Source organism: Podarcis pityusensis (genome assembly GCF_964106645.2).
Source record: "Podarcis pityusensis genome assembly, chromosome: 14".
NCBI lineage: Eukaryota > Metazoa > Chordata > Lepidosauria > Squamata > Lacertidae > Podarcis > Podarcis pityusensis.
Window position 1 is genome coordinate 23,221,275 of NC_138039.1, and position 17,842 is coordinate 23,239,116.

The following is a 17,842-nucleotide window of genomic DNA, read 5'->3' on the forward strand; positions in this document are numbered from 1 at the left end:
GAGGAGGAGGAGGAGGAGTATCCCCACCCATCTGACTGGTTTGCCTCATCCATTCTGGGTGGCTTCCAGCATATATAAAAACATCATAAAATGTGATCACCGGCTCAAAAACATTGGCCACCCTTCACAAACAACACTCAGCGAGATGCTCCATAGACAGCCAGCAGAAGCAATAACGAGATCGAAGGATACTTGCCCGCTGGACCCCACAGCACAGAGCCCTCCATGTCATTTCCAAAGGGAGCCTGTCCTGATCGGAACATCTTCAGGTAGACCTCGAATTGGAGCAGCGAAAGGCGGCAGGCCGCACAGCAGCTTCTGGGGTAGACGATAAACAGTGCCTGTGCAGCGCCCACAAAATCTCCACTTTTGCACAGGTAGAAGGGGACCTTGTCCTGCCACTTCTGCAACCTAGAAGTTGGGCAAATGAGAGGCAGCAAATACTACAGGCAAACTGATTGCAGCAAAATGCAGACACACAGAGAGGGATCCAGTGGCATATGAACAATATTTATTGTTGCATTAAGGGGAAAAGTCATAGCCAAACAACAGAAGAAGAGAAGAAGAGTTTGGATTTGATATCCCGCTTTATCACTACCCGAAGGAGTCTCAAAGCGGCTAACATTCTCCTTTCCCTTCCTCCCCCACAACAAACACTCTGTGAGGTCAGTGGGGCTGAGAGACTTCAAAGAAGTGTGACTGGCCCAAGGTCACCCAGCAGCTGCATGTGGAGGAGCGGGGAAGCGAACCCGGTTCACCAGATTACGAGTCTTCCGCTCTTAACCACTACACCACACTGGCTCTCAACAGAGCATCTGCCTGGTGTGCAGAAAATCCCAGGTTTGATCCCTGATGCCATCTCCAGGTAGGGCTGAGAGACTCCTGCCTGAAACCTTGGAGAGCCACTGCCAGTCAGTGTAGACAACTCTGAGTTAGATGGAGCAACAGTCTGACTCGCTACAAAGCAGCTTCCTACATTCCTTTAAGACTACAGTCCACCTAAAGAGGCGTCCTAAACTGCTACGTGGAAATATGTAACCGTAAAGAAAAAAGGAAATGTAAGCAGCCAAGAGCCTTTCAAATTAGCGAAGGGTCCATTTTGCACACCCTTTTCTGTTTCAGTAGAGGGTGTCAGTGGGCAATGTCCCAGCCCTACATTAACTAGGCCTGGAAACACTTGGGACTCACTAAAATCTGATCTCCTCACTTCCTAATTCAGTAAAGACAGGGCCACTATTGTTTATCGAGAGCCCCAAGCTATGATTCCCCTGGTTTTAAAGATTTTAGGTGTGCAAGCTTTAAACAAAATCCCACCAGTAAACAGAAGATTAAAATAAACCCTCCACGGAGAGTTGTGAGCAATTTCAAATCGCTTACCACTTGGAATCATTGCATTTCACCACCTTCAAATAACGGATCAGCTCCTTGTATCTGGGGAAGAATGAAAGGCATTAGGACAGGAATGGAGGGCGATGACCCAGTGATGAAGGCTCCCCAAGTGGTTGCAAGAGACTACTCCAAAGGGCATGGAGTAACGCCATAGGAAGATTTGATACAGGCTGCATTTACATGTCAGGAAAGCTAAACCATGGCTTAGTGCAAAAGCACTGGCTGCCAAGGAAGAGATTTATTCCCTCCTCATCACCCTCACAGCTTTCAGGCTCAGGGTGGTGTAGCTAAGCCAGGCTTGGCTGAGTGTGTCATCTGAACCTGAAATCCTTAAGCTCCCTCCTCAAACATGATCAATAGTCAAGATTTGTTCTTGGCTACATGTTGTGGTTAAGAAGGAAACTGTGGAACCTGCTCCCGCATGAGGCAGTGACAGCCGCCAACATAAAAGGCTTCCAAAAAAGAACTGGATGAATTTGTGGAGGCTAATGGCTGCCGGCCATCATGACCCTGCTCTTCCTCCACAGCCAGTGGCAGTAATGGTTCATAGAATCGTAGGATTGTAGAGCTGGAAGGGTCCATGAGGGTCACCTAGGCCAACACCCTGCAATGCAGGAATCTTTTGCCCAACATGGGGCTCAAGCCCACAACCCTCAGATTAAGAGTCTCATGCTCTACCAACTGAGCCATCCACGGTGGTGCTGGGGAAAAGGCTCTTGGCTCAGGTCCTGCTTAAGGGTTTGCCACAGTCATCCAGGTGGATACTCTAAGAACAGGATGCTGGACTAGATGCTAGATAGGCCACTGGCCTAATCCAGTGGGTTCTTCTTAATATTCTTATGAGATATCTGGGTTCGGAGAAGACCCTTGGTTTAGCTAACCTGCTACATTGAGCTAAAAGGACCAGGGAGCTCCCCTATGGCAGTCAACACGTCTGAATGGTCCCAGAAAATCATACTTTGGCTTACCATGATGTGTGAATCAGGCCACACTAGCAAAAGGAATAATGTTTTCAACACACAGGGCCAAAGAGATCCCCTCCCCCAAGATGGTCATGTTCCTCTAGGGCTTTAATTTTTAAAAATATAATTTTCAATTCTCTAAAGAGATTGCAAAGCATTTATCAGTCATACATAGTTTCTTCTTGACTTTCCACCCCTCCTTTCCTGAAGTTTGTTTTTTACTCCTTTTTGTTAGCTGTTTTTATAATCACTGGGTTTTACTGTGAAAATATTGCTAGCGCTTGTGGTTACAGTACTAAATATTCAACCCGAGAGCACATTTCCACTCACAACAAGCTTTATTGCTATGGATGATTTAGCAAGAGCCACCAAAATCAGGCAAGTTTATGAAAGTTTATGGAAAACACCTTTGAGACAAGACCCTGCAGAAACTGGAAACAAGCAGATGGCACGTACAGGTAACCAGGGAGGGTGATATCCCATCAAGGGAAAGGGCTGTGGCTCAGTGATGGAGCAACTGCTTTGCAGGCAGAGGATCTCAAGCTTGATCTCCAACAACATATTCAGGTTGGAATGGAACTGTCCCCTTTACTGCACCGCGATCTTCAGATGAAGGCCGGTATACAAATTTAATAAATAATAATAAAACCCTGGAGAGCCACTGACAACCAGTGAAGGCAATATTCAGCTATATGGATCAAGGGTCTACCTTGGTGCAAGCCAATTTGCTAGGTTCTTTTATCTGCCTGTGAGCTTTTCTCAGGGGGAACTGAACAACTGTAGTTGGAGATCAAACGCTGGGCTAGTCTTGCTTTTTGGAGTCATTTCTTATGCTCCCTCTGTTCCATAGGTACTTACTGCCTGCAGCCTTCCATCCTTTCAATTCGTGCCTCTACTACGGCAACTGTTTCACAAAGGCATTCTTTCTTCCCTTTCAGCGTCCGTTGGCCAGTAACATTTTGTCCTTTCAAGACGGAGATCAGCAAACAGTGATCCCAGGGAGCGAAATTCAGGCTGAAATGAAAACGAGGCCGTGTTTATGCGGGCTTAGGATCAAATCAGAGAGAGCAATGTGCCAGGAATATTGTCACCCTTGCTTCAAGTCACAGGCTAACTGCCGTGAGTGTGCTCTCAAGAGATCACACTGGCAACAGGGCAATGGCAGCTAATACTGCGGCAATGAGAGTGTGTGGGGTTTTTTTTGGGGGGGGGACTTTGTTCATAGACTTGCACTGGCTTCTGATGTGATACTGAGCCAAGTTCAAGGTGTTATGATTAGTATATAAAGTTCTTAACAGCTTAGGAACTATTCACCTGCAAGATTGCCTTACCCATATATGCCCACTCAACTGCTTCGATCTGCAGAACTGGCACTATTTACTGGTGCCACACAATACTTGTTCCTACACTTTGGAAGCCCCTGCCTGTTGACATCAGGCAAGTGCCATCTCTGTGCTCTTTTAGCACCTGCTAAAAACATTTTTATTCAGGCAATCCTACCCAAGTATGAGGAATGCTGACATGTGTTTTAAACTGTTTTTAGCTTATCACTGATTTTTTAAAAATAAAAAATGTTTTAAACAGCTCTTTTAAACTGTTTTTATTGATAGTGTTACTGTTTTATTCTTTTCGTACACCGCCTTGAGGTTTGTCTGGCTTTTTCCAATCATGTGGTATATACATTTTGTGAAATAAATAAATATGCATGGTGGGAAACCAAAAATCTTGAGAATATATTCCTTTCAGATCCAAACACACAGTTCAAGCATGGAAGCATACCTATTTGAGAAGATATGGCAGTGAACCGGGAAAGGAATGGAGTGGTAAAACGCGGTGAGCTTGTTATACAAAGGCTTCGGAAAGTCATTCAGCACCAGCAGCCTCTGAAGTCGTCTTGTGATCCTGAAAGGTAATGACTAATTAGAACAAAAGAAGAACCTTTGAAGCAACTGTCCCTAGTCTGCTGCCCTTCAGAAGTTTTGGACAACTCCCACCAGCCCCTATCCAGCCCAGCAGCTCTCCAGAATTTCAGATCGGGCTCTTTGCTATCCCTACCTGGAGATTGAACCTGGAATATTCTGTATGCAAGGCAGATGCTCTACCAAGACTGAGATAAGGGGCAGCCTGCAAACTCTCTTAGTATCAGCTAGCGTAGCAGGATGACCCAACATCAGCTGCTGTGAGGCCACTGACTTTGGAAAGATTTCTAGGCACGACAGCTTTCCAGAATTCCTTTTCCGTACAGCAGGAAAACTCAGCGATAAAGGGGACTGGTTGCACACCAGACATCCATGCGCTCTCTCTCTCTCTCTCTCACAGACACACACACACCCCACGTGCGAAACCAGCTTATGGCTAGTGCCTGGGATGTGTCTGCAGCTAACACATTTATTTAAATTTATCCTAAGAGGTGTTGAGAGGCCATGAGCTGGCTCTCCCACTATTTTTCTGCAGAAGGGGATCTCTGCCACAGGAGACCCTTTCCAAATGTGGGACTAACCATCGTACCCCAAACTATTTTTTTTTGCACCAGAAAGTGTCTACACCTAAACAGACCACTGGGATGAAGATCTTACATTCTGAATAATTCTATTCAGTAATGACAAGAGTAGCTTTATGCAGTGAAATGCCCGATACACTGTTTCAAAGTTCCTGGAGGGTAGAATCGCTTAAAATAAGGATAGGTGAAAGTGATGATTAATTTAAAAGAAAAAAAAGGGAACAGGTTTCCCCAAAAGGGGTTCGTGTCTGTTCTTCATTAACCTTTGCTACAATTCCATTTTGTGTTATGAAAGTGAATGGAAAAGACAAGCTGGGGGAGATTACATGAGGCATCACATATTTCAATGCCCTCATTAATGAGACTCCAGGGAGTAAGGAAAGAGGAGATAATTACCACCACCACCACCCCCCCCAAAATTGTAGAGATTAAAGCAAAGCCAAGGTCAAGCATGGCAATGCTTTTATTCTATAGAGTTGTGAAAAGTTTGATGGATTCAATTCTGTTCCCCACCCCTCCTTGATTCCGTCTAACATCTATTCCTTTTCCCCCAACCTGGATGACCTCCAGTTGTTTGGGACAGCAACACTCTTCAGCCTTGACTACTGCCTGTGCTGGCTGGAGCTGATGGGAGTTGCAGGGCCCCAGGTTGGGGGATGGCTGATTTAGAGCTTTTTGCAGCAGCCAGGCACTAAGCACCCTGATTGCCTTACCTGGACATTAGACAAGGCACAGCCTGGCTCAGCGACACCAAGTGACCAACATTTTGCGCAAAGCTGACAAAGAAAGGAAGACAGGAACACCAAGCTCCATTACTCAGTTTTTGCCAGCATTTTTGTAAAATGGGAAACTTTTCCTTTGAAAAAGTTTGGTTCTTTGCTTTGCTCAAGAGTAGAGCTGGCCCCAGCCCTTCCCAACATGTCTCTGTCCTCTGCAGAGTTTTCCCTCCATAGAGTTCAAACTAATACAATGAAACATCTAAGAAATAAAAATGGCAATAAAAATACAATTTAAAAATCAGCATGAATAGCAAATGCAATGGATATGAGGTCTCCCATCTTCAACCACTTGAATGAAGCTCGCAGACTAGTTTGCAAATCTCCCCCCCTAAAGAAACCCAAGGGAGCAGCATCACCTATCCCTTTACTCCATTTCCACCTCTTCAGCCAACAATCTTCAACGTATGTTAAGTCAAGAGTTGCAATAGCAGTGAGATACAAGCAAGGGTCGCCAGGCAAATCTGCCTGGGTTACTTACGGAGTGAGGTCCTTGTGGAGTGCGATTTCCCTGGTTGCTCCCATAAGCATGATGACCTCTGTTTTGGGTCTCTCTTTCTCAGCCAGATTTAGAAAGGCTGTTACGAGTTCAGAAACAGAAGCATAACTAGAAAAATGAAACCCAAAAGCTTCTGAGTCACAGATGGAGCAGGTTTTTGCAACAGTTGTCACTTGATCATGGAGGTGGGGGGGGGACTATTACCATTGGAAATCTTAAATTGACAAATCAACACACTTTACGGGCAAATGTAGGCAAATCTGCCTGTAGACTAGGCCTAGGCAATGTATCCATACATCGTCCAGGAACGCCCCAAGGTGACCAGTGAGTTTCATGACTGAATGGGGATTTGAGCCCTGATCTCCCAGGTCCTAGTCTGACACTCTAAGCACCACTGGCAGAGGAAGAGGAGCACGGGGGGAGCGCACCACCCCTGGCAGCTGCCACCGCTCCTGCTGCGCTGGGCACCACGCCCCTGCAGGCAGCACGTCACACCCCCAGGACGTGCGTCATGCCCCCAGGATGTATGCCAGCCCCGCCCCCGCCTGCTCTCTGCCCCCCAGTTCCAGAGCATGAAGCTCCGCCACTGCTAACCACTACACCACACTGACTTCCTAGAGTACTTCTATGGGGCAGCTATATAAATTAAGTAGGTAAACAAATAGGTCAAAATGTCGCTTAGAGAAAGATTTGAAATATTTTCCTTGAGGCTTGAATTTGTTTTATTCTGGAATGTTTTATTGGATATTTTAATGTGCTGTAAACCAGTTTGAGATTCTTTTTCTCTGAAATATAAAGCAGGACAGAAATGAAATTAATGATAATAATAAATTTCATTGCTTAAAAAAGAAAGGCGCCTAGACAATCCATTGTGCCAAACGTAACCTAGGTTTAAGGTGCCATTAGGTGATTAGCTTACATATCTGAGTTTCTAACACTGCTGTAGGGCAACAGCCTTAATATCCACAACAGACACGAAGGTATATACATTTGTAAACATGTATTGACAGTGTTTCCTACATTACCTGTGCACAGTATACAAAGGGAAGGAGCTGCATTTTTCACACTTCCCAGGACGCAAATTCCGATGGCAAAGGCATTTGGGGAAGTCTGGAGCAATTCTATTTCCAGACAGATACTTGTTATATTCCACAGAAACATCATGCACGAATTTCTGCAGGAGTACCCCTATAGCAGAGAATTAGGGTGGGGGTGGCAGAAAACAAAAATGCTTATTTCTTCCCAATACATGCTGTGTCCCTCAGAAAGAGGCTGATATCCCACACCGTTCTCCTGTGCTTCTGGCAATGCTATATTGATAGGACCCACCCGACTCTTGCAATTATAATTTGTTTTAAACCACTTTAAACTCTTGTGACCTGCCCTGGGCATCTTTTGGGAGGAAGAGCAATCAAATGCAATTAACATTAAATAAAAATTAGATTAAAATAACACAGGGGTGGATTACCTGTAGTCCTTTTAGGCATTGCTGCACTCCAGCTCCCATTATCCTTGACCACTGGCCATGCTAGCTGGGGATAGTGGGAACTTGGGAGTCCAGCAAAATCGGGGGGGGGGGGCACAGATGAGCCACCCCTGAGTTAGAGATCACAGATTAAGGAACCTGCTGCTCCCCACCCACTAGGAGTCTCAAAGAGTCTCACGCACCAATTCCCAAAATGTGGAGCACAAGAAATAATAAAAAAATTAACTCCTATTTGCTTCCACATTCACCCACAGAGTATGCCCACTGTGTCTCTGAATGTTCTGGCCTATTGTGAACCCCAAAACCAAGAAATAACTTGGGAATTACAGGGCAGATCTTTACCTTAGGATTACTACACCCTCTTCATAAATGCACAAAATGGTCCTTGATGGAGAAAGCCTGCAGTTCAGAGACACACCTCAATGATGTTGAGACAAACGCAGTGGCTGAAATGACTCATTCATAAGCGCCCCGAGAACTACATGCAAGCTCCAAATTGGGAGCGTGTGGACAGGGGTCAGGCTGATCAGTGATGCCCCCTTGAGGATCCTCCTGATGTGCAGATGAGTGTTGATCTGATGACAGCCTGGCTGCAACAATATCAAGGTGAGGGGGCACCTCATGCCTATGCACATTGCTGGCCTGAGTGCAAGGTCCAGACCCTCTTAGAGTAAATGCAGTCACACTTCTAACACCCGCTGACCTGTCTCCTCTGCCGCTGCGCTTGGACCAGTGCAGGAAATGCTCCCTACAAAGACTCATGCATTCTAATAGTAAAAGGGTGACGAGTGTGTTCTGGATGACCAACTTGGAGTAGTCTAATTTTGCAAGGGTCACCTGCTCAGGTGCCAGCCAGCTAATCAGAGCCACTCTGGTTTCAGATAAAATGAGGTCGCTTGCAACAGAGGAATCCTGAATGGAGGCAGGAACCAAGGACCTCAAGCTTAAAAAAAAAAACCCAGAACAAAACAAAAACAAAACCACAGCCTCCATGGCCGAAAAAGGTCTACCAATCTCACTGTTGCTTGTGCGACCTGGATTTTCTTCTTTTGGTAGAATCATAGGTAGGATTGGCATTGGCATAAATATGTACTTTATAGCAGCCCAGAGGCCAAGGCTGTTGACAACAGCTGTGTCTTCTATGCCATGCAATAAGCATGACATGAGAGAGTGAAAACACTGAGGTTACAAAGTAGTTCAAACCTTTATGTCAGAGTCTTGAACGCAGAGACTGACAGACTTCACTCTTCTGGGTCTCAGAAAATCTGCTGTCTGATTTCAAAGAGCCCTTGATGTGTTCCACCAAGAGCTATTGCAGATGGTGCCCTGCACACACCAGGGCAAGTTCCGTTTGAGGTTGGAGGGCTCTTGATCTCACGCCGCCTCCAACATCTTTCACCGCCATGTTATTCGTCTTGACAAGCCTGTAAGCTTGATGGACCAGGCTGGAGAAGGATTGCAGTTCCAAGCCTACAGCTCTGCAGTCCAGCCAGTTTATGCTGTGAAGGGCCTCTGCAAGAGAACAGTATCCTGGGAATACTTGTCCCCAACACTGTGCCTTCCCATCCAACATGGCATCGACTGTCATCACCACCCCCACCACCCCCCATTGAGGTTTTGCAGCCTGAGCCACCACGGGAAAGATTGCCTCCCACTGCTGTGAACTGAAATAGCAACAGGAGCCACTGAAAGGGGTGCATGTAAAATCTGGTTCATGCGACAACCATAGTACAGGATATCATGAAGCCTAACAGGCCAGGTTTATTGGGGGGGGGGATAATAATGACATTGTCTGACCTTTTGGAACAGATACTGGTGAAATCCTGCCACAGCATCTGTTTTCTCTCAACTGACTAATGACAGCGTCAGTCTGAGTTCCTAAGTACTTGATGGACTGGGAAGGCTGGAGAGGGCTCAATTTAAAAATCCCTGTGACTGGAAGGTGTTGATGATGGCCTGCTTAGCCCAGAGATGCCTGCTGACAAGACGACCTGGCCAAGGAGACCACCACTGAGACCATGAGTTGTGAGAATTATCCAGGGGGAGCGGAGGGGAACACCAGGACAAAGGGAAACAGGGGATACTGCTAATGCTTATTCGGATAACAGAAATGGACAAACTTCTTGCATGGTTCTGTTATCAGCAAATGGAGAGGTTTCAGGTAAGTCTATGGAACTTGAGAAATCTCCAAGACAAAGGGTTTCCCCTGTCGAAACTGGGCCTCCATTCTAAACCTGATATACTTCAGGTCCACTATGGTTTGCCACACACCACTTCTTCAACACTGCAAAGATGACAGAACCCCCTAGTTTCTCTCCCCCTGGGGAATGAACTCAGTTGCATGGATGTCAAGGAGATGGCAGGTCACCGTTCTAAGGGAGACTTTTGATGCGGGAGATGGCTGGAATGTATCTCTGGGTATTGATGGAAAATTATATGGTGTTTATTGTCCTCAATACAGAGATTCTTTGTTCACCTTTCCCACATGGGAGAAAACAGCTGAGGCTGACCTCCCACTGCAGGAGAGGTGGCATCAAAACCACTGTCCATTTCTCCTAGAGGTGTGGGACAAACTCCCCCAGGAGGATATTGAGCCTTGCCCTTTTGTTTGAAACCTGGACCCAGACAGAAGGGCTTGCCCAATTTGAACTTCAGTACAGGACAGAACTGTGTTAGAATGAGAGGAGGAGGAAGAGGCACCCCTGCAAGGTTGCCTTTACTCCTGCTTCTTTTGAACTGAAGGCACGGCTGTTTTCTTGCTTTTGGTTTTCCTCAATACATCTTTCGGCAACTCTTCATCAAAGAGGTGGATGTCACTGAAAGGTGTCCCAAAAAGCCAAGTCCACTGAAGAATGCACCACCCAGAGATACCTGCGTGCCACAACTGCATCCGCGATGGCCCTGGACAAACACTGAACGGCATCCCAAGTTGCATCCGCAATCAAAGCAGCTGCTTTGTATTGTCAACCGAGAGAACTTTTAAGGGTAGCGCTTTCCAATTCTTCATCAGCCAATCATGCAGCCAAACCAAGGAAGTCCGAGCCATAATGGAGGCAGCCATGGCCGCTCGAAGGGCCAATGCCTTTGATTTGTGGGCCTTACAGAAAGCTTTGTCAGATGAGCCGTGAAATCGGTCTTGAAGGGTCATCTTTCCATCCCGATGAACAATATCACCTGGGAGAAGCACCCCTGCTGGAATGTTTACCAGGGGCACCTTCAACATCTCCATGAACGCCGGTGGGAAAGGATATAAATGCTCTGCCACACTTGTGTTGCTCTTCTGCTGTGAAGGCGCTGCCCATCTCCTTAAATTCAGGAAGTAAAGGAATTTCTCTGAGGGTGAGCTTCCCAAAGTCAGCTCTCTTGGGCTGCTGCGGAGGCACTGGAACTGGATCCTGAAGGTCTAAGGTGGAAAGTACTCTGTCCAAAAGAGGTTCATAGTCATTGGGATTGAAAAGCTTAGAGGTCGGAAGGACTTTGGTCCGAATGTCCTCCCTCTGCTCCCTTCTCCAAATTGCCTGCAGGCTTACAACTATTCCTCTTGTCTTTTCCCAGAATTTTATGGCAACGTCTGGTGTCCCTTTGCTCAGCAACCTTCCCGGGCGCATCAGTTGCCTTCCTCTTAGCCCTTTTGTGGTTTCTGGGTGAGGATTCTGAAGAGGGCTCAGAAGAAGAGTGCCATCTGCTTGACCTCGCGCCATTTGCTGACCTATGGCGCATGCGACCCACTGCAGCCTTCAGCTGCTCAAGCACTCCCATCACTGGCTGTTTAATGCTTTGGTAGAGATCCTGAGCGATGCCTGGAGCCAGAACCGAGGTAGAGGCTACCGTGGAAGTGGGAACCCGGTGAGCAGCAGATGCATTAGAGGCTTGGAAGGACCAAGACGCAGAAGTGCTGGGAAATGCATTATATTCAGCCTCCCTGCCCCTAATGCGGGATGTGCTTGCCCCCTGGTGGTCATGGCAGGTGGCAGTGCTGGCCTCATACCCAGAGGACGGTGTTCCATAGTTCGGGCGGTAATAAGTATAAAAAAGCTCAGCAATTTCCTGCATTGCGTTGTTCCGTAAGGGCCCTTGTTCGACAGAAGCTGTGAAGTGGAAGAAGACACTTGGAAATAGAGCACAGCAACCAGAAAAAGGATCCACGATAGATGGCGATGCTATTCAAAGAGCTGAGAGAGGTACACAGGGAAGGAACTGAGAAGGAGCCTCTTCAACCAGCAATGGTCTACAAATCTAGTATGACCCTGCCTGTCCCAGGCAGCGGGTAGACATAAGCCATTGTCTGGATGCCTCCATCCCACAGGGCAGAGAAGTTCCTCAGCTATTCAAAATCTGGCGATCCCTGCTCTATATAATGGTGTATGGCCCCACGAGGAAATCATTGTTTGTTCATCTTCAGATTTTCTGAATTGAGACATTTCTCTTTCATAAGTCAAGCCTGGGGGAACTACAGCTCCAGACAACATTGGCAACCAAGGCCAATGGCAATAGATGTTGGGAGTTGTTGTTCAGCAACATTCACAGGGCCAAAGGCTCTCCACACCGGCATTAAGTAACTGAGTAAAGATATAACATCTTTACAACTCGCCTTTTAACTGTGGAGGGCATCTCCACCCTCTCCTGCAAATGGTGTGACGTTGGGCCTTTGGATCTGGTCACTGCCCAGGTGGAGAACACCTGGGAATCTTACCTACTTTCTTGTGGTCCTTGCGAGGAGGATGGGGTAGAAATGTAATCAATAAACTGCCCCTATTCTTAACACATCAATTCTTGGTGGCACTGATGTGCCTCCACTCACCCCCGTGCTGGATATCGGCATCAATTTCTGAGAGCTCCAAGTTGAACTGAGAGAGACTGCCAGTGAGAGCAGAATTCCACTGATCCTTCCAGAATTTGCTTTTGTTGTGTGCATTGCAATGGCAAAACGAAGGCGTCACCCAATCTTTACACTGGAGGAAGGAAAAGGAGAAAGGAAGGTTGGACTTTATCAAATCCACAATATCTGTAAGTTCTTTGCAGCCTGCAAATGGTTCCCACTCTGAGGGCCCCTACCATTTCCTCAGCATATTAAAGAACGACATAAGCAGAGACAGGAAACTGCAGAGAATGGAACAGTATTTGATAGTTTCCTTGGGAGAATAATGTAAGTGCAACCCTGCTGGGGGAAAAGCAAAAGCCAGCATCTACTCCCAGAAGCAGCCATATACGTAGATGCCCCTGGATATTGACATCCAGAACAGAAGGAAGCTGTTCTTGTCTCTTGTGTTTGTCTCTAACTTTTAATACTCGGCAACTCAGGGACGGAGAGCCTGTGGCTTTCCAATGTTGTGGGACTTCAACAACCATCAACCCAGCCCACATGACCAATGGACAGGGATGGACAAAGCTGTAGTCCGGCAACATCCAAAGGGCCAAATGTTAGCCCTGCTTTAGATGGAGCCAACAGAAGGCTCTTCCCTTCCCCCTGCAAACCTAATTGTGACACAGGGGCATTTTCAGGGTGTGAGAGGCAAGTCACAACTGGAGGGAGGAATTAACCACTATCAGTGTGTAACACATACACACTGAAACTGTCCACCAGCACTGCAATTAGGATTGAAAGTAACTTCTATCAGCTGGAATAGAAGGCTGCTTTCAAGCCCAGTTTCAGCAGCAAGAGCGCAGGATCCTGTGGGCACCAGGAAGGAGTCTGCAGGTACATCGGAACCTGTGGTGTAACCCAACCACTCTAGAGAGACAAAGGTCTCTCTGCAGAAATAGGAGTTCCGCATCCCCAAAGCTGTCCTTACCTCTGCAGCAACCTTATCACAAATGTAGCAGTAGCACTCGCTGCATGTCTCTGCGTTTCTCCCAAGGGGGCAAGATGTTTCACATTCCCCTTGCCTAAAAGCAGAAAAGAAACAGCTCCAAGTTGTGATAGCAGATCATAAAAGGGTTTCAATGCACTGCACATAACAACTTCTGTTATGTCCCTCGTTATAAAATGTCCCTATGAGAGGGATGGGGAATCTTTTTTCAAGTCAAAGCCTGAATTTCCTCGTGGCTTCTGGGGGCTGCGTGCCATTGGTGGCAGGAGCCATAGGCAAAAGTCACTCTTTGCAATAGATTCTGGCCCCACAAAAGTAAAAACAATTCTACACACACAATCACTCACCCACACTTCCAGTTTAGCAAGACCTTGAAACAGGCAAAAGCACTCAAGGAGAGCATGGAGCAGAGCGGGACTAAGAAAGGCCCATGGGACTGGCCATGGGGCCATTCTTAGTTGAACTCTGCTCCATGGGCCAGAGATATATGGAGGACTACGTCTGGCCTCTTTGCTACAGGAGCTATTTGAAGGAGGGACATAATGAATGCTTGGGAGTCAAGAACCCTCAGTCTTCTGGACCAAGTGCAGGGACCTTTGACCCTCCAGATGTTGCTAGACTACAACTCCCATCACCCCAGATGACTGGTCATACTTACTTAGGCCAACAGGATCTGTTGTCCAGCAACTTTGGAAGCACCAAAAGTCCCCCATCCCCTCTTCTCGGCTGCTAATATTGCCACTAGATCTGTACCAATGCAACTGTGCTTAAGCACAATGTGGGTGGTTTTTCCCCAGTGGAAGGTGTGTTTGTGGAATTCCCTTTTGTTCTCCTCTGTGGCATGATACATACTCAAAGGGGTGGGTCGGGCAGTCATATCTCGCATGGGGCATCACTTTTGCTCTCTTGCAGAAAGTAACTATCACCTCCTCATCCAGAGCTTCTTCTGTATTCTCCCTTTTCAAGGGAATCTCTTCTGTAAAAGGAAAAAATACTGAATACCATTTCACTGCAATTCTAGAAAGGCATTGCCCAGACCACAGGCTTTAAAAGAAAAAGGAGCGCGCGTTGAGGGTTAGGGCAAATTCATAAACCACATTTTGGTCAGTTATAAAACAGGCTGATCAAAAAAAGACTGATTCATTCACTGGAAATTATAATATTAACATTAATAGTAGTAGTAGTAATTGCAATATATAGAATCTGTAGAAACATCATTCTTTTAAGACATCTTCGTTTTGGTCTTTAGCTTAAAAATGTATAAATTACTTCCTTTCGTCTTCCAGATTGTTGTTTCTATGCCTTATCCGTTATTGTTTCTTTGGGTTGCTTGAATTTATTTTTTTTGTACATCAACAAAGAATGTCAGGACTAAATTTCAATAAGAATCACTTTATATTTAAAAGACACCTTCCTTTGCAGCTCTGTTTAGCTTTTCACCAGTGGCCCCAATAGTAAAATAGCAACAATTCATTAACAAAGATCAGGCAACAAATATCAAATATGTAATCACTCTTAGACCTGCTATGATTGTTAGCTCTTATTACCTGTGTTCTTCTGAGGATCTGATTTTGTACGTTTTATATATTTTGTACTTTCTTTAGCGGTTGGTAATAAATATTTGATTATTTGACAGTTAAATTTTGCAACAGCTAAGAACTAGATGGTGCCCAAAATATTTCAGAAAACAACACAGGCTTGTAGTTAGTTAGTTAGTTAGTTAGTTAGTTAGTTACCTACTTGCTTGGAGGATTTAAGAATCCTTTACAGGTACAATCTGCTACTCTACACTGACCCTACCTCCTTAGTGTTTAATACAGCTTTGCAAATAAGACCACAAATGCTCCTGGTGTGTTTTGTTTCCCTTTTCAAGTTCTTGATGGTGCAAGAGAAGAAAAGTAACAGTAAGACAAAAATCACAAATTCTTTCCAAATAGTCCAAATCTTCCTGGCCTGCCACAAGCACCTAGATATGGGGCTTTTAGAAGACAGTTTGTTTTTCAAATGAACACTCACTTTCTTATTCTGCTTCTTTTTATCCCATGCACTGTATAGCAATACAAAGAACAAGGAGCCCACCCACAGTTCAAAAGGACAAAACAAGAAACTTTTCAGACTCTACTGAGAGAATTATATCTATATATAAAAAGCAGTTACCTGCATCATCAGCCAACAAAATACAACTCCCCAAGGAACTCTCAGCTTCATCTTCATCAATCCAGATGACACTTCCCTCTTCTTCCCTCTTCTTCTCCATGACTGTTGAAGGGTAACTCCCAAAGCGTGCAACTTGTCAAGGCTGTCAAAGGCTAGAAAGAGGAAAGGGGGGGGGGGGAGAGGGCATTTGCCATTGATGCCTCTACGATGAAAACGACCTGCCCATTTTTAACCAGCTTCAATCATCATGTGCTCTAACTCAGCAGTAGCACATCTGCTTTGCATGCAGAAAGTTCCATGTTCAGTCCTTTGCATCACCAGGCAGGGTTGGGGGGGGACGGGACTCCTGCCTAAACCCTGGAGAGCCATCGCTAGTCAGTGTAGACAATATTGAGCGAGATGGACAAATGGTCCAGCTCAGTATAAGGCAGTGCACTTCCTATGTTCCTAACATGCATGGGGGGAAATGGAAACTCAGGGAAGACATGACTTCACCAACATTTTTTTTATAATCTTTTTTATTGAGTTTTACATTGCACATTTAAATTCAAACATTAAAGATCATCACCATCATTTATTATTGTATTTTATTAATTATTGTGTTTTAATATTTTGCTGGAAGCCACCCAGAGTGGCTGGGCTGGGGAAACCCAGCCAGATGGGCGGTGTATAAATACAGGGTATCTCTGGATGCGAACGGGATCCGTTTCAGAGCCCCGTTCACACCCAGAGCAGAACGCAACCCGCGTCTGCGCGGATCGCGATTCGCCGCTTCTGCACACACGCGTGACATCATTTTGAGCGTCTGCACATGCGGCGAAACCTGGAAGTAACAAGTTCCATTGCTTCCAGGTCGCCGCAGACCACAACCCAAAAACGCTCAACCTGAAGCCACTTCAACCCGAGGTATGACTGTAATAAATAAATTTATTTTATTCATTATTATTATTATATACTTAGGATTCCCTGAATTCTTAGAGTCCCCTCCACCCTTGCATGGTTACCATTTTCAATCTTTTTCAACTGCGTCACATATTTTCTCTATTTTTCTTAAATAATCCATTTTACCTTAGTTTTTAGTACATTACAAGCGTTGCTGACTTCACCAAGAATTAAAGTGACGCCAAACTTTACACTGGCGCCCCCCCCCCAACTTTGCCTTGATGCAACTGCCCCCAACCCTTCACCCCAGCAGTTTGTTTTCGCGCCTCAATCACCACCCGACTAAAGCCCCCACCTAGTCATGCCCCCAACCTTCTTTCCCCTCACCTTGTGCCTCAAACTCTGACTTGGCAGCACCCCAAACCCCCGCAAAGCAATTCAGTCTCATCAAACACACGCACACCACATTTCGCTGCTATTCCGCAAACTGGGTGAGTCTTCAGCTCCCTCCCATTAGCTCTTTCCTTCCTATTGTTCCCCCCCCCGCCCCCACTCTTTCTGCACATCCCAAAACCACCGCCGGGCTAGAACTGCAAGACAAAACAAGCCACAAACACACAGCAACAAGCCTCGCTCTCGCCCACCTGCAGCCGCCTCCGCCCGCTTCGATTCCCGCGCCCAGCTTTTCAATTGGCGTCACTTCCGGCCCACCCAGCGACAATCTCCGTCTCCAGGATTTAAGCCTGGGAAAGACACACAGAGATAAGAATGGTAGAGCGGCACATCTCGCCACTTGGAGAGGGTGTTTCCGGGTGTGTTTTAGGAATCCCTGGACGCGGCGGGGCAAAGGGTCGGAGATTGGCAAAAGGCGGAGTTGCCTTTGGAAATAGATGCGGGCGTCGAGAATTTTAGCTCAGCAGTCTGTGGGTTGGGCGGCCGAGGAGGGCACTCGTAAGCAAAAAAAAAGGCTGCTGCCAAAAGAGGATTTCATGCCTTTTTTTCTAAACGCACACAGATCGGGGGCGTGGAGAGGAGGGGAGATAGTTTTTTTAGTTAAGTTTGTTGGGGCCCATAAAGAATTCTGGCCAGTGGTGGCGTTAATTTTTAACTGAGAGTAAATATCTTACAGTGTAAGGCTATACATCTCTACTCAGTAGTAAGCTTCTTTGCATTCAGTGGGGCTTACACACAGGTAAATCCAATTCAATGTATAGGATTAGGAATACCTTTCTGATGGGAAGAGCTGTTTGACAGTAGAACAGACTCTCTCAGAAGATGGTGGACTCTCCTTTGGAGGTTTTTAAACAGAGGCTGGATGACCGTCTGTTAAGGATTCTTGAACTGTGATTGCTGCATTGCAGGGGGCTCGCCTAGATGACCC

At 46.2% G+C, this 17,842-nt stretch overlaps 1 protein-coding gene across 3 annotated transcripts; it reads right to left on the reverse strand.

Moving 5' to 3' along the window:
- Positions 1–35: 35 nt before the first annotated feature.
- On the reverse strand, positions 36–17,502 carry LOC308463340 (uncharacterized protein). Of its 3 annotated transcripts, none has more exons than XM_080981625.1 (12): positions 17,106–17,502; positions 15,580–15,731; positions 14,275–14,398; positions 13,405–13,498; positions 12,414–12,564; positions 7,152–7,314; positions 6,109–6,234; positions 5,565–5,627; positions 4,131–4,253; positions 3,210–3,365; positions 1,378–1,431; positions 36–411 (listed from the first exon to the last, which is right to left on the reverse strand). In XM_080981625.1, the coding sequence occupies exons 2-12, from the start codon at positions 15,677–15,679 to the stop codon at positions 138–140; spliced, it is 1,428 nt and encodes a 475-aa protein (XP_080837751.1). In that variant the 5' UTR covers positions 15,680–15,731; positions 17,106–17,502; the 3' UTR covers positions 36–137. The 3 variants fall into 3 exon arrangements, with proteins under 3 accessions (XP_080837751.1, XP_080837753.1, XP_080837752.1); XM_080981627.1 differs by lacking the exon at positions 17,106–17,502 and adding an exon at positions 17,039–17,096; XM_080981626.1 differs by lacking the exon at positions 17,106–17,502 and adding an exon at positions 16,849–16,999.
- Between the last annotated feature and the right edge of the window lie 340 nt (positions 17,503–17,842).

What these genes read in the sequence shown, in the direction of transcription:
- LOC308463340 (XM_080981625.1), bottom strand. Translation starts at nt 15,679, where the DNA reads ATGGAGAAGAAGAGGGAAGAAGAGGGAAGTGTCATCTGGATTGATGAA. An exon ending in TGCCCGACCCACCCCTTTGA is followed by an intron (nt 13,499 to 14,274) that starts GTATGTATCATG and finishes TTCTGCTTTTAG; the next exon opens with GCAAGGGGAATGTGAAACAT. An exon ending in GTGCCTTGTCTAATGTCCAG is followed by an intron (nt 4,254 to 5,564) that starts GTAAGGCAATCA and finishes ATTACCTTTCAG; the next exon opens with GATCACAAGACGACTTCAGA.